The sequence below is a fragment of the Dendrobates tinctorius genome, unplaced genomic scaffold (genome assembly GCF_039654945.1).
Source record: "Dendrobates tinctorius isolate UK_male_01 unplaced genomic scaffold, ASM3965494v1 ptg000059l, whole genome shotgun sequence".
Lineage (NCBI taxonomy): Eukaryota > Metazoa > Chordata > Amphibia > Anura > Dendrobatidae > Dendrobates > Dendrobates tinctorius.
Window position 1 is genome coordinate 16,549,583 of NW_027361727.1, and position 23,794 is coordinate 16,573,376.

The 23,794-nt window shown below is 47.2% G+C and overlaps 1 protein-coding gene across 2 annotated transcripts in view; it reads left to right on the forward strand.

Annotated features, from left to right (window-relative positions):
• Positions 1 to 5,141: 5,141 nt before the first annotated feature.
• PACS1 (phosphofurin acidic cluster sorting protein 1) overlaps positions 5,142 to 23,794 on the forward strand; it is an 88,955-nt gene continuing 70,302 nt past the window's right edge. Inside the window, exons 1-6 of one of the 2 annotated variants that reach the window (XM_073578481.1) lie at positions 5,142 to 5,399; positions 11,881 to 11,968; positions 13,713 to 13,802; positions 15,715 to 15,840; positions 18,670 to 18,814; positions 20,846 to 20,937. In XM_073578481.1, the coding sequence (XP_073434582.1) occupies positions 5,218 to 5,399; positions 11,881 to 11,968; positions 13,713 to 13,802; positions 15,715 to 15,840; positions 18,670 to 18,814; positions 20,846 to 20,937 (723 nt within the window). In that variant the 5' untranslated portion in view covers positions 5,142 to 5,217. The remainder of the gene's footprint in view (positions 5,400 to 11,880; positions 11,969 to 13,712; positions 13,803 to 15,714; positions 15,841 to 18,669; positions 18,815 to 20,845; positions 20,938 to 23,794) is intronic. The other variant, XM_073578480.1, reaches the window with a different exon arrangement.

A 23,794-nucleotide genomic window follows, 5' to 3' on the forward strand; every position in this document is an offset into this window, starting at 1 on the left:
CGGGGCATAACGGTGTTACCTTACCTGGACGACCTTTTGGTAAAGGGGCCGTCGTTTCAGGAGTGCCAGAACAATGTCAGTATCACTCTGGATACCCTGGCCCGTCTAGGCTGGTTGATCAATCGGAGCAAGTCGTCCTTGGTTCCAGCCCAAAGAATCGTGTTCCTAGGCATGATTTTCGACACCTCCCGGGGGCTGGTGATCCTCCCTCAGGACAAGGCGCGAAAAATCAAGCAAGGGGTACGGAACCTTCTACAGCCGGGCACCAGATCCATACGGTACGGCATGAGTGTGTTGGGCAGAATGGTGGCGGCGATGGGGGCAATCCCGTTTGCCCAGTTCCATCTCCGTCCGCTTCAGCATGCGCTCTTGTCAGCATGGGACCGGAGGCTGCTGTCTCTCAGTCATCGGTGCAAGTTGTCTCCGCTGGTCCGACGTTCACTCCGGTGGTGGACTCGCGACTCGTCTCTGGTCCAGGGGAAACCTTTTCCCCCGGAGCAGTGGTAGGTGGTGACGACCGATGCAAGCCTGCATGGTTGGGGAGCAGTTTTCCAGAGTCACACAGCCCAGGGGCGGTGGTCCATTCAGGAGATAAATCTCCCGATCAACATTCTGGAGATACGGGCAATACGATTGGCCCTGCAACATTTCCAGTGTTTCCTGAGACACCGGCCGGTGCGCATTCAGTCGGACAATGCTACAGCAGTAGCATATGTCAACCATCAAGGGGGCACGCGCAGCCAGGCAGCCATGCGCGAGGTCGGGCTGGTACTGCGTTGGGCAGAGAAGAACCGCGTGGTAATTTCAGCGGTGCACATTCCGGGAGTCGAAAACTGGGCGGCAGATTTTCTCAGCCGACAGGGGGTCGCGGCAGGGGAATGGTCCCTGCACCCCGAGATCTTTCAGCAGATCTGCCAATGGTGGGGGACACCAGAAGTGGACCTTATGGCATCCAGAGAGAATGCCAAAGTACAAAGGTTTGTCGCTCGATCCCTCGATCCGCAGGCAATCGCAGCAGACGCTCTGGTGCTCCCGTGGAGCCAGTTTCGTCTCCCGTACTTGTTCCCCCCGCTGCCGCTGCTTCCAAGAGTTATCAGGAAAATAAGGAGAGAGAAGGTTCCAGCAATTCTGCTGGCCCCAGAATTGCCCCCGGCGGGCCTGGTATGCAGATCTGGTTCAACTAGTGGTGGACGTACCCTGGCGTCTCCCAGATCGGCCGGACTTACTGTCCCAGGGGCCGATCTGCCATCCGAACTTAGGGGCCCTGTGTTTGACGGCGTGGCCATTGAATCTTGGCTGTTAACACAGGCAGGATTCAGGCGCGATGTGGCGGCCACGATGGTGAGTGCCCGAAAGCCTCCTCGGCGAGAGTATATCATCGAACTTGGGAAGTTTTTTTCCGTTGGTGTAGGGATCGTGAAGTGGCTCCTCTGGTTTTTTCGATCCCCAACGTACTGGCTTTTCTACAGGCAGGGCTGGACGCAGGGTTGGCTCCGAGTTCGCTCAGAACGCAAATCTCGGCCCTGTCGGTGCTTTTCCAACGAAAAGTCGCTTCCGTCTGGCAGGTTAGGACGTTTATGCAGGGGGTCGCACATTTAGTACCCCCCTATAAAGCGCCGACGGAATCATGGGACCTGAACTTGGTGCTCAGGGCCCTTCAGGAGGCTCCTTTCGAACCATTGCAAGAGGTCTCCTTACCTTACCTGTCCAGAAAGGTCGTCTTTCTAGTAGCTATAACGTCTATTAGGCGGATTTCGGAATTGGCGGCCTTATCTTGTAAACCGCCGTTCCTGACCTTTTATAAAGATAAGGTAGTTTTAAGGCCAGCTCCTCCCTTCTTGCCGAAGGTTGTGTCTGCATTCCATATCAACGAAGACATTGTCTTACCCTCGTTTTGCCCGGCACCGGTGCACAGGGTAGAAAAGGCTTTGCACACCCTGGATCTGGTAAGAGCTCTTAGGAGGTATGTGACAAGGACAGCGCCATTCCGCCAGACAGACTCTCTATTCGTGGTTCCAGAAGGGCGGCGGAAGGGGCTCGCTGCGTCCAGAGCGACTTTGGCCAGATGGGTTCGCCTGACGGTCCAAGAATCTTATCAAATCAGTGGCACGCCGGTTCCAGCAGGGATCAAGGCTCACTCGGCACGAGCAGTGGGTGCCTCATGGGCACTGCGACACCAGGCTTCAGCGGAGCAGGTGTGCAAAGCAGCTACCTGGTCCAGTTTGCATACGTTTGTCAAACATTATAACGTACATACCCAGGCATCCTCGGATGCAAGCCTGGGAAGAAAGATTCTCCAGGCAGCAGTTGCGCACCTCTAATCAGGGGCGCAAATTAGCATGGATTGGGTGAGCTAAGATCCCGCCCAGAGGACTGCTTTAGAACGTCCCACAGTCTCTGTGTCCCCCAATGAGACGAAGGAGAAACATGGATTTTTGTGAGTACTCACCGTAAAATCCTTTTCTCCGAGACGCTCATTGGGGGACACAGCACCCACCCTATCAGCCAGTTGGCATTCACTTATTTTGAGTTATACAAATCCTTGTACAAGGTTTAGGGTGGCCCCTTTTTCAGACATATAGTTTCTTGCCTGAGTTTAAGGCGAGTTCTCCTACTGCTTATGCACTAAACTGAGTTACGCCCGGCCTGGGGGCGAGGGTGTATGCGGCGGAGGAGGAGCTAACTCTTTTTTTTGTATACTTAGTGTCGGCCTCCAGACGGCAGAAGCACACACCCACAGTCTCTGTGTCCCCCAATGAGCGTCTCGGAGAAAAGGATTTTACGGTGAGTACTCACAAAAATCCATGTTTTGAGAAGTGGAAGGAGACCCCGTAATGTTATAGAGCGTGAGGCCGAGTGCTGAGGAGCAGATGACAGAAAAGTCACCAACGCATGGCTGACTAAATGGGCGATAACTGAGTTTTTCCCAAAATCACAAGTTATTACCCACGGAATTAGCATGTCTCAAGAGGCAGCCATACAGATTCTGCCCACATGCAATAGAGTGGTCATTCATGTAATCTTACCTCTTGGATAATTCACAGAAAAGGCTCTTGATCCCCCTACAATCATAGATCAACTTGCTCAGTACATCTTACTGGGCTCCTGTGCAAGAGTTTTTGCTGCGGTGTACAGTAGCATGCAAATCTATGGAAAAAAAAAAATCGCTGTGCAGACGCTGTGGAATTTTCCGCGCGGATTTGCTGCGGTTTCAAAACCGCAGAAAGAATTGACATGTCAATTCTTTCTGCGGATTCCGCTGCGGTTTGCCATCTCCTCCATTGTGGAGATGAAAAACCGCAGGCCAATCCGCAGGTCTTTTGACCTGCAGATTTTACAAAATTCGCGAGGCCAAATCCGCAGAGCTTTCCGCAGCGTGTGCACATACCCTTAGGAAGCAACCCAGGGGCAGACAAGGATGTCAGATCTCCACCACAGCTCCAGCCGAAAACCTCCAATGGAGGATAGGAGCAATGAGAAAATGGATGAAGACAGATCCTCCGTCGAAACGCGTTGTAGTTTAAACCCATCTCCAGACACAAGGAGGGAGCAGAAAATGTTCATTATTGAACACGGAGTAAAAACATGAAACAGAAGAACATCACAAAGTGAGATACGGAGGTTCCGCGTTTCCAGCATCCTCCCAGCGCTTCATCATGGCAATCAGCCGCACTTTAAAGGGTTAATCCCATGCTTCAGAGATGGATATTGTAGAAACGAGCACATTTGTAATTTTCCGCTTATTAAAATTTGCGGCTGTTCTTGAGATAGTAACACTTTTGTTTACAGCTTGTTGCCTAGGAGACCCGACCACTGCTGCTATCTAGCATGCAGGCACTGCAATGAAGTGGGCCGGGATTAGGCTGTGACAGTGATCTCGGCCGCCTTCACAGTGGTGCTCAACAGGAAACCGCTTGTAAGCGCTCTAAGTGACGGTGCGCTCCAGGCCGGCTTCACAATCTCTGCAGGAAACAGGTTGCAAGTGCTCTAAGTGACGGCGCGCTCTGGGCCGGCTTCACAATCTCTGCAGGAAACAGCTTGTAAACGCTCTAAGTGACGGCAAGCTCACAATCTGCAGGAAACAGCTTGTAAGTGCTCTAAGTGACGGCGCGCTCCAGGCCGGCTTCACAGCGGTGCTCAACATGAAACAGCTTGTAAGTGCTCGAAGTGATGGCGAGCTCACAATCTCTGCAGGAAACAGCTTGTAAGTGCTCTAAGTGACGGTGCGCTCCAGGCCGGCTTCACAGCGGCGCTCACAATCTCTGCAGGAAACAGCTTGCAAGAGCTCTAAGTGACGGAGCGCTCTCTGGGCCGGCTTCACAATCGCTGCAGCAAACAGCTTGTAAGTGCTCTAAGTGACGGTGAGCTCACAATCTCTGCAGGAAACAGCTTGTAAGTGCTCTAAGTGCTGGCGCGCTCCAGGCCGGCTTCACAGCGGTGTTCAACAGTAGACAGCTTGTAAGCGCTCTAAGTGACGGCGCGCTCCAGGCTGGCTTCACAGCGGCGCTCACAATCTCTGCAGGAAACCGCTTGTAAGCGCTCTGCATGTTCTTGATGTCTAGCAGTGGTGGTCAGTCTCCAAGACGACAAGTTATAAACAAAATTAAAGTGTCAATATCTTAAGAACTACTGACAATTAGAAAATTGCAAAAGTGCTGGTTTTTACAGGCGCGGTCCGAAAATATCATCTGTGAAGGTGGGAAAAACCCTTTCAGTGCAGCCCCTCCACCAATCATGTAGGGTGGGTATCCGGAATCCATGCTACTGGTGGACCGGTGAGACCGGCTCTCACACACCCCTCCAGGATAACAGCAGTGTAAAGCATGGAGAACCAGGACCCCCAGAGCTGCTCCTCGTGTGTCACCCCCTGGTGGTGCAGTGCACACACTTATTATTACAGCCCCATATGAGGGGAAGGAGCATATAACCGCGGGCCCCGCAGCTCCTGACAGTGGAGGGGCCGCCATCACCTTCATTCTCCACATAAAGGAGCACGACGGCCGAAAAGCGTCACGGCTCTAACACTGCACGCTGATTGGCCAGAGGAGCGATGACGTCAAGGAAGGAAGCCTCGCCCGTAAACATTGCTTCTCCTTCGCTGACTGGTGCGCCGACGACCCGGTGACGTTGTTCTCGCCCCGCCCTGTCACGTGCTCTCCTTCTCGCCCCGCGATTGGTCTGTCGCCTTAGTCTTTTGCTGTGTCTGTTCTCTGCGCCATGTCCGAGCGCTCTGTGACAACGGGGCCCTTGGGGGCCACGGTCATGGCACCGCCAGGGGGCTCCACTCTCGGTGGTGATTTAACCGTTACCGGTCCCGCCCCGACTGCTGGAGGTCCGGTCCGCATGAACTTGTACGCCACCTGGGAGACAGACCGAGGCAGCGCGGCCTGCGTGCCCAGGTATGACGTCAGCACGTAAACCTGTGATGTCATTCACACCTGCGGTAACTGTGCGGGAGCAGGAGGCTGGGACTATCTATCTTCTGCATCAGGTAGAGGTCTGGGGAAGAATCGGAGACCTCCTGACCCCAGAAGTGTGGGCCGGTCTCCTAGGCGACCGTCGAGGCCTCCCGAAAAGCAGCGTTACCATAAAGCATCTCCTATGAAGGAGTGTGGTCGATGAAGGGGCCACGTGGGTCGTCCCCGGAGTTAGAGGGTCGTTCACCAAACTTTTTTAATTTTTTCCCGAGCAACCCCTCCGATCGCCGCTGCTCCGCAGATTCTGGGACAGTTTTTCTTTTTCTTCTCTGCCCCTCCGTCCCAAAGTTATGCCCCTCGGAACTAAAGCAACAACTCCGTATAGCGCAGGACCTGTCTGTGGGCGTTGGCTTTGTCTGCTCTGATGCCGGCCAATCGCAAACAAGGCCACACCCCCACAGTGATGTTCCTGTGGGCTACGCCCAGTCAAAGGGAAAATTTGCATCTTTATTACCAAGGGGCATAATTTGGGAATGGAGGGGCACAGAAGAAAAAGAAAAACTGATCTGGGATCTGTGGAGCGGAAGCAATCAGAGAAGGTACTGAGTTTAAAGTTAGTATTTTAAATGAAAGACCCCCTTTAAGTATCCAAAGTCATGTTGTAAGGCGTGTTAGAGGGTCAGGCGATGATTTATGTGGAACTTATGTCCTATAAAGAAACGTCTATGAATAAATGCTCCCTTAAAGGGGTTGAGCGCTACACTGCTATTGGTGACCGATTCTTAGGACAGGCCATTAATGTCAAATTGGTGGAGGTCTGACAGTACCACCATTGATCAGCTTTAATGGGTGTACAAAGCAAAACGTCACCAGTTCCAAGCACTGCAGATCAGCGCCACTCAAAGAAAAGGCGCTAGTCTGCAGTACCTGGCAGTGGCCACTAGACGGCGAGCAGAGCTACACTATATACTGCTTCATGCACTGTTGATCAGTTCTGGTGTAGGACCCCCCCCACCGATCTGATATTGATGACCACTCATAATTATTGGTGCATTGGAAAAACCCCTTTAAGGGCACAGAGACTGCAGGGCCTGGCTGTCTGTTCTCCTGACCTGAGCTTGACAGCTGCATAGAAATTCATCCCGCCGTCATGCTCAGGTCAGGAGAGCGTCCAGTCTGTACGGTGCAGTGCTGTCTGTCGGACCCCTGAGACTCTTTGTGGCATCTGACAGTGTCCACAAGTACTCCCAGACCTTATTACTGCCCTATCACTGAGTCAGCCACTACCCTGATCTGCACTGATGAGGGCAGGTACGCACTGGGGCTGACATTCAGCCCTGGCATTTGAAGTCACACAGGCCCATGCCGTCCCAGTCCCCAAGCACCAGATGGGATACATTACCCTGAATGGAGGAAATGAAGATTTACTACAAAAACAATATTTCTAATGATACCTGTGGCCTGCTGGGGTAAGTGACGTCAGACTCTTTACAGTATGGGTGTCTTGAGAACTCTGATCCTGTTAACAACATAGCAGACAAGGCAGCCCTGGATGAGGGGCAAGAACCCCAAACCAGTTTTATGCAAATGAAGGTCTCCTAGTTTTGGATCACACCCTAGTTTTTGCCTAAATAACCAATGACATTAATAGGGATAGTATTAAAAAAAAAGTTTCATTTGGATTTTGGAGCTTGAAACTCATCCTAAAAAAGCAAACAAACATCAAAACACCGTGTGAACTCGCCCTTAGGTCAAATTCAGACATTCATGTATCTCGGTCCAAGGACGGATCCTGTGGCACAGCCTCGTCACGGACCTCCTGACCCGTTCTTGACAACCTCGTATGTCTGTGAGACAGTCGGGTTCAGATGAGGAGACCCGTGGCCAGTGCATGCAGCGTTATACAAGGATGTCTGAACTCGACCTTAAAGCCGGCCATGCTCCTGTGGGCGGAATTGATCTTCCCGCCCCCCCCAATATACAATCAGCTCAGTGAGCCAAAGAGAGGTGGCCAGAAGTTATTTCTTAATTGATCAGATGCATCTCTTCTGAACTCTGTTTTCGGCACTGTTTATTTCCCTTGGGAGCCATGGAAAGAGCATCCAGGCCCGTTCCAGCCCATTGGGCATTTTTCTTATCCGTGAGCACCTTTCAGCTTTTCGACCATATTTTTCAAGATGGGACCAGGCTGCATGTTGTTGGTGCTCCTGTGAGCAGCTTGCATGGCCTAAACCTGCTGCCATCGTCTGCAGCGTCTCCGGACTTGTCTCCCATCGAGCACATCTGGGACACATTAGTCAGTGATTACACAGGAGCTGCCAGCAGCGGATCTTGATGATTTGCCCGAGGTCACTCAGAGGCAGAACCTTCCTCAGACGACCATTAATGACCTCACTGATGGCAGCTGAGACTGTAAGTGCCGGGATTTCTGCATGTGGACCTCATAATTCCATGACTTTTCTTTCTTGGTGTTGAAGCTTCATTGTTTAGGAGTTAGGAGTGTAGATGTCCACACCTCAGAGTCCATCATGTCAGCAGTGACATCATCAGTAAATACAAGGGGCCAGCTCCACTGCTGCTGTGCTCGATAGATGAATTTTATCTACAGTCATCACCGAAATTGTTAGAACTGTTGCAATTGTTCCAGAAAATTATTGTAAAATCACACCTGAAACCAGATAAAAAGGAGAGACATTGACTCAGTTTTTGCATTGTGTGTCTGTGTGTGCCACACTAAGCATGGAGAACAGAAAGAGGAGAAGAGAACTGTCTGAGGACTTGAGAACCGTAATTGTTGAAAAATATCAACAATCTCAAGGTTACAAGTCCATCTCCAGAGATCTTGATGTTCCTTTGTCCAGAGGGCACAAATTAATCAGGAAGTTTACATCCCATGGCACTGTAGCTAATCTCCTTGGACGTGGACGGCAGACAAAAATTAACGAAAGGTTGCAACATAGGATAGCCCGGATGGTGGATAAGCAGCCCCAATCAAGTTCCAAAGAAATTCACGTGGTCCTGCTGATTCACGGTGCATCAGTGTCAGCGCCAACTTTCTGTCGACATTTGAATGAATTGAAACGCTATGGGAAGAGACCAAGGAGGACCCCACTGCTGACACAGAGACATAAAAGAGACTTCAGTTTGACAAAATGTACGTGAGTAAGCCAAAATCCTTCTGGGCAAGAATCTTGTGGATAGTTTATTCAGTGATGTCATCTGCCTATCACCTTGCAATTTATACTTGGAGAGTGTGGTGGATCTTTCTGTAAGTATTTATTAGGTTAATACTTACTCCCCTGGCACATCTCCCACTTTGTTTTATTTGAGTGAAGACCAATTTTCTCTACTATATTGTGGACAGATGAGCTCAAGATAGAGCTTTTTGGTTAAGCACATTATTCTACTGTATACTGAAAATGGAATGAGGCCTACAAAGAAAATAAGACAGTACCTACAGTCAAGTATGGTGGAGGCTCAAAGAAGTTTTGGAGTTGTTTTGCTGCCTCGGACACTGGGTTCCATGACTGTGTGCAAGGCATGATGAAATATGAAGATTACCAGAGGATTTTGGGTCGCAATGTAGTGCCCAGACTCAGTAAGCTGGGTTTGCGTCCTAGGTCATGGGTCTTCCAGCAAGACAATGACTCCAAACATACTTCAAGAAGCCCCCAGAAATGGATGGAAACAAAGCGATGGAGAGTTCTGAAGCGGCATCAATGAGTCCAAATCTAAAATCCCATTGAACACCTGTGGAGAGATCTTAAAATTGCTCATTCACACATGAGAGACCTGGAGCAGTTTGCAAAAGAAGAGCTCTCCAAAATTCTAGCCGAGAGGTGGTAGAAGCTTGTTGATGGTTATAGGAAGCGATCGATTGCAGTTATTTGTCCAAAGGGTGCAACCAAATATTAACCTGAGGGTGCCAACAATTTTGTCTGACCCATTTTTGGGGTTTTGTGTGAAATGATTTGCATATTATCTCTGCTATTTTTGTGTTGTTCCAATTCACACAAAGGGAATAAAGATGTGTGACTACAATAATAACACTTCTGGCCATGACTGTATTTGGATCATGATTATGTCTTTCTTTGTACTCGGTTATTTCCATCATTCTAGTCGAAATGGATTGTCGACTTTCCTGTCTGAGAGACGCTGTTACAGAGGGTGCCGGCTCTTAAAGGGGTTTTCATTGCTGGGAAATAATAGTGTGCAGTTACTCCCTGTGCCACTATCACAACTCACCTTTTCTTCACAGCACGAGTGAGTGGCATGCCGCTGCATGCCAGGGGATTCCATGCCATCGGTCACGTACCGATTAGATTCTCCTGCGCGTCTCTGGATAGGACATTGAGAGAAGATGGATGAGACGGATGTCACGCGACTGCTGCAAATACAGGGGAGACGGTGTGCACGTCGCTCGTTGTCAGTCTTCAGCAACCTGCAGTCACATAGAGAGACCCCCTTTAAGGCTTTGCTCATTGTGTCCATTATCGAAGCCACAATACTGTGTACGCAGCGGTGACCACCGTTGCCTGCAGCATGAACCATAATGGCATCTGTGATGAGTTGTCCAGAGCCTGCTCTTGGAAGGAGCCTTTGATGTTTTCTTGCAATCTATCTTGAGGTCTCCCCCCCCCCCCCCCCCTTTTTTTTCTTTTGAGGCTTTTGTTCCCCTCCACATTTACTCTTCTGGTGACCATCTCCAGTCCGCTGCTGTGCAGGGTTTTTCTTCATCAACAATAGTCTACTCCTATCATCCTCCACAGTTGTGGTGCTGTTTGCCTGGAGGCATTTTGAAGCTCCTTAGCCCGTCCTTTATTCTCTTATTCTACCAAGCAATTGATGCGCCCTTCTTATTTCTCTCATTGCTTCTGCTCTTTGCACTTCATATTGCCTGCAAATATCATATTTAATTGAGTTATCCAAGACCATTTCATTTTTTTTTTTTTTTTTTTTTTTTTTTACTATGCGCCTAAGAACTAAAAGGCCAGTTGTGCCCGACGCCGATCTTTTCGATCACAGACCATTCCTGCTGGAGATTCAGCGGCTTCCACTGATGTAGCGGGTCACGCTGTGACTGTCTTCGGTAAGGAAAGGGGGCATCAAACTGTCCCTGGAACTGGGACCCTAAGTATCCCTCTCCCCGAGGTACTCTTGAAGGTATAGAGGCCTGAGTCTCTGACTTTACTATGCTTTTGGTAAACCCTGATCTGTCCCCTCCCCTACCCCATGAGGTATGGGACAGAAATGTAAGGTAAGCAAGAAACAAAGACAAAACAGGCATAACGGAAAGCAAGAAACATACAAACACTCACCAAAGGTAGAGAGGTATATAGGGAAGGATAGGAATGTACCAACCAAATGGGAATAGGACAATGAGGAAAGCATACACCCAAAAACAGCAACAGTCTCAAGTAGCAACAACGATCTCCAATTCAGCACAGCGTCTCCAAGGAGCTAGGAAGCAAAGCTTTCACTGGTAAGACAGAGAAGGTCTGGCCAGGATTTATAGGGAGAGGTAATGACCACATCAGCAGCTGAATTGGAGCTGCAAGTTTCTCACCAGCAAAGAAAGGGTAGGTAACCTATTCAGCACCAAAAGAAACCAAATCTATTTAATATGGGACACAAATAAACCGACTAAATGGCAGATCTGCAATTCACAATACGTAGTGATCTTCTAACCCCAGATCTCCCTGGAGGGCGTGACACACTCATGACATCATGTCAACTGAGCAGCAGGTTCTCTACCGCACTGCTCAGTGGATGGTGCGCGACTGCTGACGTCATGCTGATTGACAGCCGGCTGCCTATCTGCTGGCTGGCAGCGGTCAATCTGCTTGATGTCAGCAGTCACACCCTGTGGACAGAATAGATCAGAAGAAGAAGAGCCGTTCTCATCGTGGAGCAGCTGGATCACCGGCAGGAGCTGGCTGTGACCACTCTGAGTTGGTGACAGGTAAAAAAAAAAAAAAAAAAAGGCATGTGGCTGCCTGTGTTAGCAAGTACCTGTCACTTTTTAGGCCCATAGTAAAAAAAAAAAAAAATGTCCTGTACAATCCCTTTAGTATATTAGACCCACCCACCCTACACATTAAAGTCAGCCAAACCTCACCGATGAAGCCTCTTTCCTGACAGATGATGTTGGAGGAAGTAACGATTGAACAGTTTTAAGTTAATCATCAAAACATTTTGTCCTGGGACAGAAGCCCCCCACCCCAGAGGGATCCTGCTGCGGTTGAAAACGCATGAATAAAGCTAATAAAAATAATCTCTTGGTCTTTAGCCCTTGGGATCCTGTGGTAGACGCTATCAGCTCACGATGTACATGACGTTTCTTACTATGCTGCTCTCGCAGGGAGGTCCCGTCCGTCCCGGCCATGTCCCCGTACATTGCTCATCCGATGTCTCGTTTTTTGTTTGCTTGTGATCACTGAATCAGGATCTGTCTTCTTCGCAGGCTCTTCTCTCTGACGCTGCGGAAGCTGGTCATGCTGAAAGATCTGGATAAAGATTTACCATCGGTTGTTATAGCTGTGAAGTTACAGGTAACACAAGCTCCTCATCTATGATGTGTGCACGTTAAGCCCCCAGCTGTCGTCAAGTGATCATTATGCCCTCAGCTATGTCCCCCAACCTCCCCATACACCGGAACACTGAGCTGGCTGAGCTCATGTGTTCTCTATGACTTACAAAACTATTGGCCTTTAGAAATCGGACATACCAGAACCTTCTCATCTGTCGAGAGGCCTCCATACACTTTAGACTGTCGGACGATCCCTCCGATGTTGAAGGGTGCTGCCGACGTTGGTCTGAAGTGTGGGGGGCTGTAGACAGTAAAACTAGAGTAATTTAAAGGTTTCTTAACTTTGGGAAGTCCCCCCTTTAGTAGTTAGACATCTGCGTGGTCTTTTTCGGGTAGGTGTGGAGAAAAAGTTGCAGAGTGAGGATGCCTTACAACGACATCAATTCTTCTATATCCTTTGAAATGGGAAGATGCCCAGCCGTGCCATCAGTTCAGAACTGGCAGAAGGACCCAGCTACACCCATCTACTGTTCGGCGAAGTTCGGCTAGAAGAATTGCAGCCAAGAAGCCAAAACCTTCCACATGGCCACAAGGCCAAATTACTCAACTATGCGCAAATGCATAAGAACTGGGGTGCAGAAAAATGGCAGCAGGCGCTGGAGTCAGAATGTGAAGTATTCAGCTGTAACAAAAGGCAGTTTTTTTTCTCCTCCGGTCTGGAGAGCGGCACAATAATGAGGGTCCACAGGTGGCAGCAAGGAAGGTACAGGGACTGCATTTTAGAAAATGGAGTTGGGGATTTGGTCAGGATTAATTATGTCCTCAATGCTGAGAAATACAGGCAGATACTTATCCATCATGTAATACCATCAGCGAGGCCTCTGATTGGCTACAAATTTATTCTGCAGCAGAACAAAATCCCCAAACATCCAGTGAATGTCATTAAGAAGGACAAAGAGTCCTGGAAGCGATGATCCGGCCCCCGCAGAGCCCTGATCTCACCATCATCCAGTCTGTCTGGGATTAAACGAAGAGAAAGAAGGATTTGCATAAGCAACATCTACAGAAGATCTGTGGTCAGTCCTCCAAGATGTTTGGAACAACCTCCTTCCTTCAAAAAACTGTGCAAATAAAAGTGACCTATGAGAACTGAAGAAGGAAAAGGGCTTCCACTAAATAGTGATCTGATTTAGATTTCTCCTTAGTTCATTCACTTTGCATTTTGTTAATTGATACAAATAAGCTATTAATGCTATTTTCAGAGCATTTTTTTTTGTTACTTTGCAGCATTTTTTTTCCACACTTGCCTAAAACTTTTGCACAATATAGCTAAATCTAGATGATATATCCCCATTTCTAAGTTGTTAACAGCTGCAATTCAGATCTTGCACATTTAACCCCTTAGATGCAACAATCAAAATGTTATATGATCCCCACGATGACGCTGTCGAAAAATTAACCAACATCTCTTTGCTGACGGAAAATAAAAAGTTCTGACTCCAAAGAATAATGTGGGGTTAAAAGAATGAAAAAAGGGGTTAATATTAATATTGTTTTTTTTTTTTTTCATCAGAATATGTAAAAATAATTGATTTGAAATGTTATTTTATATACGTTTTTTTTTACTGTTCTTTACCCTCTTAGTGCAGCAATCCCTTTACTGTACACCTTTGTGATGATGCAATCATTTTGTTTTGTTCTTATTATGGGGTGTGAATTATGTATCTTTGGTATTTATGTATTTTTTTTTTCTTTTATGGTTTTAGGGATCAAAACGAATTCTTCGTTCAAATGAAATCTCTCTCCCTGCCAGCGGGGTGTCGGAGACAGAACTACAGCTCACGTTCTCGCTGCAGGTGAATTTATTGCTGACTTAAAGAGCTTTTCCCTAGATAGCTGCATGATGCCGCTCCTCTATTGTTCCTCCTGGAACCCTATGAGCATCTGAGTGTTACCAGTTGGGGCACAACTTTTTTACAAGGTCACACGGTGCAGAGACACAGCGCTTTGTCACCTGGTTATCAGTGTATTCATAAACCTTCAGGAGGTTCGGGTTGTGTTTATGTGCTGGTGACAACTTACTGATCGGTGGGGGTCCAACTGCTGAGAAGTGTCTGGTTGGATGGACCACTGCTCAAATTATTCTATTTGGGGCTGCTGGAAAAGTCTTGAGAGCGCTCTACATCCCCCTAAATGGTTCGGTGGTTGGGCATGCTCTCTGTGCGCTCCATTCTAAAGTTCTCCGATCGGTCTCAGCGGTCGGACCCCCACTAATCAACAAGTCCTGCGGATAGCTGATGACTTCTTTTCACATGACAATCCCTTTAGAATAAAAAGAGAGAAGAGCCAGCACTGCCAGTGGTCAGAACGCATAACATGAGGTGCATATGCACATATCTTACTGCATTCAAAATGAGACATTTAGCAAAATATTGATCAATATATTGAGCCACCCCGCCACGCCAAGGCAATCTCATATGGGGGGTCCTACTCTACATTTTTATTTATTCACTGTGCCATTGCGGCCTCCTAAATGTTTTAAAAGCAAGACCATATCAAATGCAATCCATACCTGAAGCATATCTGCATCACTCCCATGCAGCCAGATGGAGCAGGTGCAGATGAAGGCCAACCAGGTCTGAACACAGACATCTCAGGTTTGACCTCCACACACTGCCTGACCAGCAAACACAGATGAAGGGCAATGCAGGCTCAGACATGGATGCAAATTTTTTTTATTGCAAATTGGTTTTGTGGCTGACCACCACTGTTGCCGTGCACGCTGGGTCATGTTCGCCATCTTTTCTGTGTTTATTGTGATTGATCTAGGCTGCTGTGCACACTCTCGGCAGCCCCGCCCTGCCCCAGGCTTTATTTATTTTTGCATCCATGTCTGAGCCTGCATTGCCCTTCATCTGTGTTTGCTGGTCAGGCAGTGTGTGGAGGTCAAACCTGAGATGTCTGTGTTCAGACCTGGTTGGCCTTCATCTGCACCTGCTCCATCTGGCTGCACGGGAGTGATGCAGTTATGCTTCAGGTATGGATTGCATTTGATATGGTCTTGCTTTTAAAACATTTAGGAGGCCGCAATGGCACAGTGAATAAATAAAAATGTAGAGTAGGACCCCCCATATGAGATTGCCTTGGCGTGGCGGGGTGGCTCAATATATTGATCAATATTTTGCTAAATGTCTCATTTTGAATGCAGTAAGATATGTGCATATGCACCTCATGTTATGCGTTCTGACCACTGGCAGTGCTGGCTCTTCTCTCTTTTTATTACAATCCCTTTAGGGTGCATTTAGATGGGTCCAGAATGTTCATACCCTGTTATCGACCCTTTTAAACATTTTGGGGATCATCTGATGAACGAGGGAAAAGCTTCTTCATCAGGTGATTCAATTATTTATGTTGGCAGTGTAATAATCATTGAATTGTCCATGTTGTTGTGTAAATAAGACTGTAGACAAGCGCCGATTGAAATGTCGTCAATATGGGCCCAGATTGGCCCCCAGAATGCATCTTTTAGCATTTTTGCCAGGAAGTGCATACTACGTGTATCGATATGGCTAGATAAGCATGATGGGGGGGCTGCGAGGACTGTTGGTTCAGTGTATGTGGGTATGGAGTGATATAGTAATAGTCTACGTGTTTCAGGAAACGGTATATAGTTGCTGTATCCATCAGACGGGTCTTCTAAGCCCCCCCCCCCCCCCCATCATGTCAGTGTCTACCGATAACTATGTCCACTATTGGTTTTCTTTTTAGTATCCGCACTTTTTAAAGAGGAATGCAAACCGCTTACAGATCATGCTGCAGCGACGAAAGCGATACAAGAACCGTACCATCCTGGGATATAAAAGTCTGGCTGTGGGGGTCATAAATATGGCGGAGGTAAGAGCCGTAGGGGTCTCGCGGTAGCAAAAAGCGTTTCCTGATCTGGGAAGGGTAAGATTTGGAATACTGATGTTGTGTATGAATTTTTACCAAGATTTAGATCCATTAAGTCATTGTTGTAAGTGACCAAAATAGTGGAAATTTTCGGAGAAATCTGTTTAATAGTTTAAATGAACTTTTTTTTCAATATATAAGTAATAGTATATTTACAGTAAAATCTGAATTCCTTAACTACAAACATCTGGAGGTTTCTCTGTTGTGTCCTGCCGGCTCTGAGAATGTAAAGCGTTTCCCAGAGCCTCCTACTGTAGTTACTATTTACAGCTGAAGCTTCTCTACTGTATATACGTCAGCCATAACATGAAACCGCCAGCCTAATATGGTGATGGTGCCGCCACAGAAACTCCAGTCCTCCACGGCATGGAGTCCACCAGTCCTTGAAGATGTCTTGTAGTTTCTAGCACCAAGACGGTAGCAGCAGATCCTTCTCCTGCAGTCTGCAAGGTGCAGCTTCAGTACATCAGACTTATTTTTCCAGCACATCCAGAGGTGTCCAGTAGGTAGGAGATCTGTGGAAAGAAGGAAAGAAGCAACAGAGAGTGAAAAGTGCCTCATGATAATTGTCCTTGGGACCTTTGGTAGTTACTAACCAATGTATACTGGGAACTTCCCACAAGACCTGCCACCCACCGTGAACTCCCCACAAGACCTGCCGCCCACCGTGAACTCCCCACAAGACCTGCCGCCCACCGTGAACTCCCCACAAGACCTGCCGCCCACCGTGAACTCCCCACAAGACCTGCCGCCCACCGTGAACTCCCCACAGGACCTGCCGCCCACCGTGAACTCCCCACAGGACCTGCCGCCCACCGTGAACTCCCCACAAGACCTGCCGCCCACCGTGAACTCCCCACAAGACCTACCGCCCACCGTGAACTCCCCACAGGACCTGCCGCCCACCGTGAACTCCCCACAGGACCTGCCGCCCACCGTGAACTCCCCACAGGACCTGCCGCCCACCGTGAACTCCCCACAAGACCTGCCGCCCACCGTGAACTCCCCACAAGACCTGCCGCCCACCGTGAACTCCCCACAAGACCTGCCGCCCACCGTGAACTCCCCACAGGACCTGCCGCCCACAGTGAACTCCCCACAGGACCTGCCGCCCACAGTGAACTCCCCACAGGACCTGCCGCCCACCGGGAACTCCCCACAGGACCTGCCGCCCACCGGGAACTCCCCACAAGACCTGCCGCCCACCGGGAACTCCCCACAGGACCTGCCGCCCACCGGGAACTCCCCACAAGACCTGCCGCCCACCGGGAACTCCCCACAAGACCTGCCGCCCACCGGTTACTCCCCACAAGACCTGCCGCCCACCGGGAACTCCCCACAAGACCTGCCGCCCACCGGGAACTCCCCACAGGACCTGCCGCCCACCGGGAACTCCCCACAGGACCTGCCGCCCACCGGGAACTCCCCACAGGACCTGCCGCCCACCGGGAACTCCCCACAGGACCTGCCGCCCACCGTGAACTCCCCACAGGACCTGCCGCCCACCGTGAACTCCCCACAGGACCTGCCGCCCACCGTGAACTCCCCACAGGACCTGCCGCCCACCGTGAACTCCCCACAGGACCTGCCGCCCACCGTGAACTCCCCACAGGACCTGCCGCCCACCGTGAACTCCCCACAGGACCTGCCGCCCACCGTGAACTCCCCACAGGACCTGCCGCCCACCGTGAACTCCCCACAGGACCTGCCGCCCACCGTGAACTCCCCACAGGACCTGCCGCCCACCGTGAACTCCCCACAAGACCTGCCGCCCACCGGGAACTCCCCACAAGACCTGCCGCCCACCGGGAACTCCCCACAAGACCTGCCGCCCACCGGGAACTCCCCACAAGACCTGCCGCCCACCGGGAACTCCCCACAAGACCTGCCGCGCACTGGGAACTCCCCACATAATCCGCCATATACTGGGAACAGGGTAGTTAGCGTGCACTCTATTCAAAATATAGACGAGGTGCAGGTGCAACAGACCAGTAGGTCCTAATTACAAGTTAATTAAATTCACCGCACACTCAAACAGACTTTATACAAATAGGTGTTCATTTTATTACATGTGGGAGCCAAACAGGAATATAGCACACAGTAGAAGCGATATAAGTAAAAGACGTTTCGGCTCAGCCCAAGCCTTTATCATATTATTGCTTATTCCAATATTGGAGGTTTGTAAAGGGTGCAGAAGGAGAGGAGAATCTCTCAAGAAGAAATACCAAGATAAATGGCTGATGTGTGCTGAGAGAAGGAAGCGCTCCCGCGCCTGAGCCGAAACGTCTAATATTTATATCGCTTCTACTGTGTGCTATATTCCTGTTTGGCTCCCACATGTAATAAAGTGAACACCTATTTGCATAAAGTCTGTTTGAGTGTGCGGTGAATTTAATTAACATATACTGGGAACAAACCACAAGATTTGACGTATAATGGAAATACAACACAAGACCTGCTGTATGCTGGGAAGATCTCACAAAACCTGTTGTATACCCGGAACACTCCACAATACCTGCCAATTTGGAGATTCTCTGACCCATTTGTGAAGCCGTCACCATTTGGTATTGGTCACAGAGACTTAGATCCTGTCGCTTGTCATTTTTCCTGCTTTCAGCACTAAGGACTGACTGAGATAATGTTTTTCATTTCACCTGTAAGGGGTTTTAATCTTGTGGCTGACTTCTCTAAATCTATAGACATACACATATATATTTGCAGGTCAAGGTAATATGTTTGCCGTGCTCTTCTTAGTCTCCTTTCTTCTTTCAGGTGTTGCAGTTTCCCAGTGAAAGCGGCCTTGTCTTGTCTCTTCATAGCCATGCCAAGGATGTGTCTCTGCCTGTTGCCGAGATCAATATCCATTCACTCTCCAGTCAGCCGATTGATCACGAGGGACCGAAAGCCAAATTATCCGGTACGACCAGATATTCAGCATCGGTGGCTTATTTTTTACACGCAATAAGACTCGCCTTTACTAGAAGACGCACCCACGTTTCAAAAAATAGGAAGAACATATTTCCTGTTAATTAAGACTTCTCTGTTGTTGTAAAGATTTGTAGGGGTCCATGTCGCTATTTTGTATGCAGGAGGATACAATATGGAGGTAATATGTATTGTTAGTGTTTCTCTGCAGCAATGTACACATATATACACATATAGCTTTGCTGCGCACACATTATATACATCATTGCTGCATGTACAGTAGACGCACACTCCACTTTGCTTTATATATACACTCTCGGCCCTGCTACATGGACACTCAGCTCAGCTACCTGTGCACGTACAACTCTGCCACATCAACATACACAACTGTTACATCAGCACATACAGCAGTGCTACATCCCCACACAGCTGTGCTGTATAAGAAACCGGTTCTATTACATCAGCACACACACAGCTCTATTACATCAGCACATACAGCAGTGCTACATCCCCACACAGCTGTGCTGGATGAGCACACGCAACTCCGTTACATCAGCACATACAGCAGTGCTACATCAGCACACAGCTCTGCTGTATAAGCAAACCGGTTCTATTACATCAGCACACACACAACTCTGTTACATCATCACATACAGCAGTGCTACATCACCACACAGCTCTGCTGCATCAGCACACACAATTCTGTTACATCAGCACATACAGTTGTGCTACATCAGCACACAGCTCTGCTGTATAAGCAAACCGGTTCTATTACATCAGCACACACACAACTCTGTTACATCATCACATACAGCAGTGCTACATCACCACACAGCTCTGCTGCATCAGCACACACAATTCTGTTACATCAGCACATACAGTTGTGCTACATCAGCACACAGCTCTGCTGTATAAGCAAACCGGTTCTATTACATCAGCACACACACAACTCTGTTACATCATCACATACAGCAGTGCTACATCACCACACAGCTCTGCTGCATCAGCACACACAATTCTGTTACATCAGCACATACAGTTGTGCTACATCAGCACACAGCTCTGCTGTATAAGCAAACTGGTTCTATTACATCAGCACACACACAACTCTGTTACATCATCACATACAGCAGTTCTACATCACCACACAGCTCTGCTGCATCAGCACACACAATTCTGCTACATCAGCACATACAGTTGTGCTACATCAGCACACAGCTCTGCTGTATAAGCAAACTGGTTCTGTTACATCAGCACACACACAACTCTGTTACATCATCACATACAGCCGTGCTACATCGGCACACAGCTCTGCTGCATCAGCACACATAATTCTGTTACATCAGCACATACAGTTGTGCTACATCACCACACAGCTCTGCTGTATAAGGCCTGGATCACACTTCCGTTTTCTTAAATCCGTCCAAATCTGTCGTTTTCCGTTAAAACGGATCCGCCATGTTTTTGGTGGATCCGTTTTTTTTCCCCATAGACTTGCATTAGCGGCTACCGCGGATCCGTCAAAAAAACGGATCCAAGCGGATCCGTTAGCATCCGTTAGCGGCAAAAAACGGAAACGGATCCGTTTGGCGGACACAAAAAACGGATGTGTGAAACAGGGCTAAACAACGCAGCTCTACTACATCAGTACACACAGCTCTGCTGCATCACCATACACCACTCTGCTGCCCCAACACAAAAACTGCATCTTATATAGAAATTTATGTTTTTTAGACTGTGTCAAAATGCCTGCTTCCAGCACACCGGAGAAGATGTATCATTGTGTTCAACACCAGGAAACATTTATCAGATTTTCTTCTTAACACATTCCCATTCAATTGAATAGGAGATAAAGTGCAACATAGCTGGCTGTCCTGCTGCTTCACCCATAGCATTCTCTTTCTGCTCGATCCATCCTTCTATTTTTCATATTTGGAAATGGCAAAACAAATTTTTACCTACAAGGCTGGTGTTTATATAGATCAGATGTTAATATCGAGGTGTTGTCTTACGTCTCCTTCAGACCGGTCCCCAGATATCGAGAATTATTCCGAAGATGAAGATGAAAGCTTCTCTTCAGAACAAGAGGGGAGCGATGACCCGTTACATGGGCCGGTGAGCAATGTGTTTCCATACTATCCTTGTAATATTGATTTTTCAGCTCTGCCCGACGTATCAGTGTAATGTGTCACCATGTCTGTTAGTTTACAAAGCTTTATATTAGATGGTAATATTATATTGGGCAACTGCAGAAATGGCTTGGGATATTGTGGTTTTTTTTTTTATATTTATTTATTTTATTTAATTTATTGAGCCTTAACCTCTTTACCCCTTTATTATTACTGGGACATATGTTTCTTTTGCATCAACATTGCAGGCTGAGGGTTTTTTTTTTTCCATGTTGTAGTTTTATATCATTTTATTCACTACTATACAGTGTAATGAAAAAACAGAAAACAATCCAAAAGGACCAGTAATACCACATACAAGGGACAACTACCATCACATCATGACCAGACGCCATATTACCACCACGTAGTGACTAAATAATACCACATATAGGGGAGATTTACCGCCACACCATGACCAGATCACGTATTACCACCACATAGTGACCGAACACTACAATACTGATTATAAAAAAACAAAACACAATACCAATATTACCATAAGTGCCATTATACACCGGAGCTCTCTACATAGTATAAAATGTACAGTATAGTGTCAGCGTACAGGTAATACATGGATCACCAGTGATATTATACACAGGAGCTCTATATATACAGCTCTGGCAAAAATTAAGAGACCACCACATCAAAACCCTGTCATGGGCAGCCCATTCTCCAGACCTGAACCACATTGAAAACCTCTGGAATGTAATCAGGAGGATAATGGATAGTCACAAGCCATCAAATAAAGAAGAACTGCTTAAATTTTTGCGCCAGAAGCAGTGTGAAAGACTGGTGGAAAGCGTGCCAAGACGCATGAAAGCTGTGATTAAAAATCATGGTTAGTCCACAAAATGTTGATTTCTGAACTCTTCCTGCGATAAAACATTAGTACTGCGTCTAAATGATTCTGAACTTATTTTCTTTGCATTATTTGAGGTCTGAAAGCACTGTTTTTTTTTTAAATTTTTTGACCATTTCTCCTTTTCAGAAAAAAACCAAAATTTATTGCTTGGAAATTTGTAGACTTGTCAGAAGTTTGTAGACTAAAAGAACAATTTATATTTTACTCAAAAAAAAAAACCTATAAAGAGAAAAATCGTGCAAACTGAACATTTGAAAGTGGTCTCTTAATTTTTGCCAGAGCTCTAGTGTCAGTGTACAGGTAATACAGGGATCACCAGTGACATTATACACAGGAGCTCTGTATATAGTGTCAGTGTACAGGTAATACAGTGATCACCAATGGCATTATACACAGGAGCTCTGTATATAGTGTCAGTGTACAGGTAATACAGGGATCACCAGTGACATTATACACAGGAGCTCTGTATATAGTGTCAGTGTACAGGTAATACAGTGATCACCGGTGACATTATACACAGGAGCTCTGTATATAATGTCAGTGTACAGGTAATACAGTGATCACCGGTGACATTATACACAGGAGCACTGTATATAATGTCAGTGTACAGGTAATACAGGGATCACCAGTGACATTATACACAGGAGCTCTGTATATAGTGTCAGTGTACAGGTAATACAGGGATCACCAGTGACATTATACACAGGAGCTCTGTATATAGTGTCAGTGTACAGGTAATACAGTGATCACCGGTGACATTATACACAGGAGCTCTGTATATAGTGTCAGTATACAGGTAATACAGTGATCACCAACGGATGAGAGATGATCTTGGTGCAATTAACCGGGACGATATCCTGAGACATAAAAATACACAAAGAAAATGGGAGACGTTTATTAGCATCCTGAATTAGACCTGTGCACAATATATACCATATGGGAATAAACATGTGAGAAATAGGAGGAAACCACTATGGCTAAATAGTGCTGTAAGGGGTGCAATAAGAGATAAAAATAAAGCATTTAGAGAATTAAAGCAAGTAGGTAGTGATGAGGCATTAAATAAATACAGAAAATTAAATAAATTCTGTAAAAAGCAAATCAACACAGCAAAGATTGAGACAGAGAGACTCATTGCCAGAGAAAGTAAAAATAATCCCAAAATATTCTTTAACTACATAAATAGTAAGAAGCTAAAAAATGATAATGTTGGCCCCCTTAAAAATAGTCTGGGTGAAATGGTGGAGGAGGATGAGGAAAAAGCCAATATGCTAAATAACTTTTTTTCAACAGTGTTTACACAAGAAAATCCCATGACGGATAACATGAACAGGGATAAAAATTCTCCATTAAATGTCACCTGCTTAACCCAGCAGGAAGTACGGCAGCGTCTAAAAATCACTAAAATTGACAAATCCCCGGGCCCGGATGGGATACACCCCCGAGTACTGCAGGAATTGAGCACAGTCATAGATAGACCATTATTTTTAATCTTTAAAGATTCCAGAATAACAGGGTCTGTACCACAGGACTGGCGTATAGCAAATGTGGTGCCAATATTCAAAAAGGGGACAAAAACTGAACTTGGAAATTATAGGCCAGTGAGTTTAACTTCAACTGTGGGTAAAATCCTGGAGGGTTTTCTAAGAGATACTATACTGGAGTATCTGGAGAGGAATAAACTTATGACCCAATATCAACATGGGTTTACAAGAGACCGTTCCTATCAGACTAATCTGATAAGCTTTTATGAACAGGTAAGTTCAGGACTGGACCAAGGGAATGCAGTGGACGTGGTGTACATGGACTTTTCAAAAGCTTTTGATACGGTGCCACACAAAAGGTTGATACATAAAATGAGAACAATGGGGATAGGGGAAAATATGTGTAGGTGGGTTAAGAGCTGGCTCAGGGATAGGAAACAAAGGGAGGTAATTAA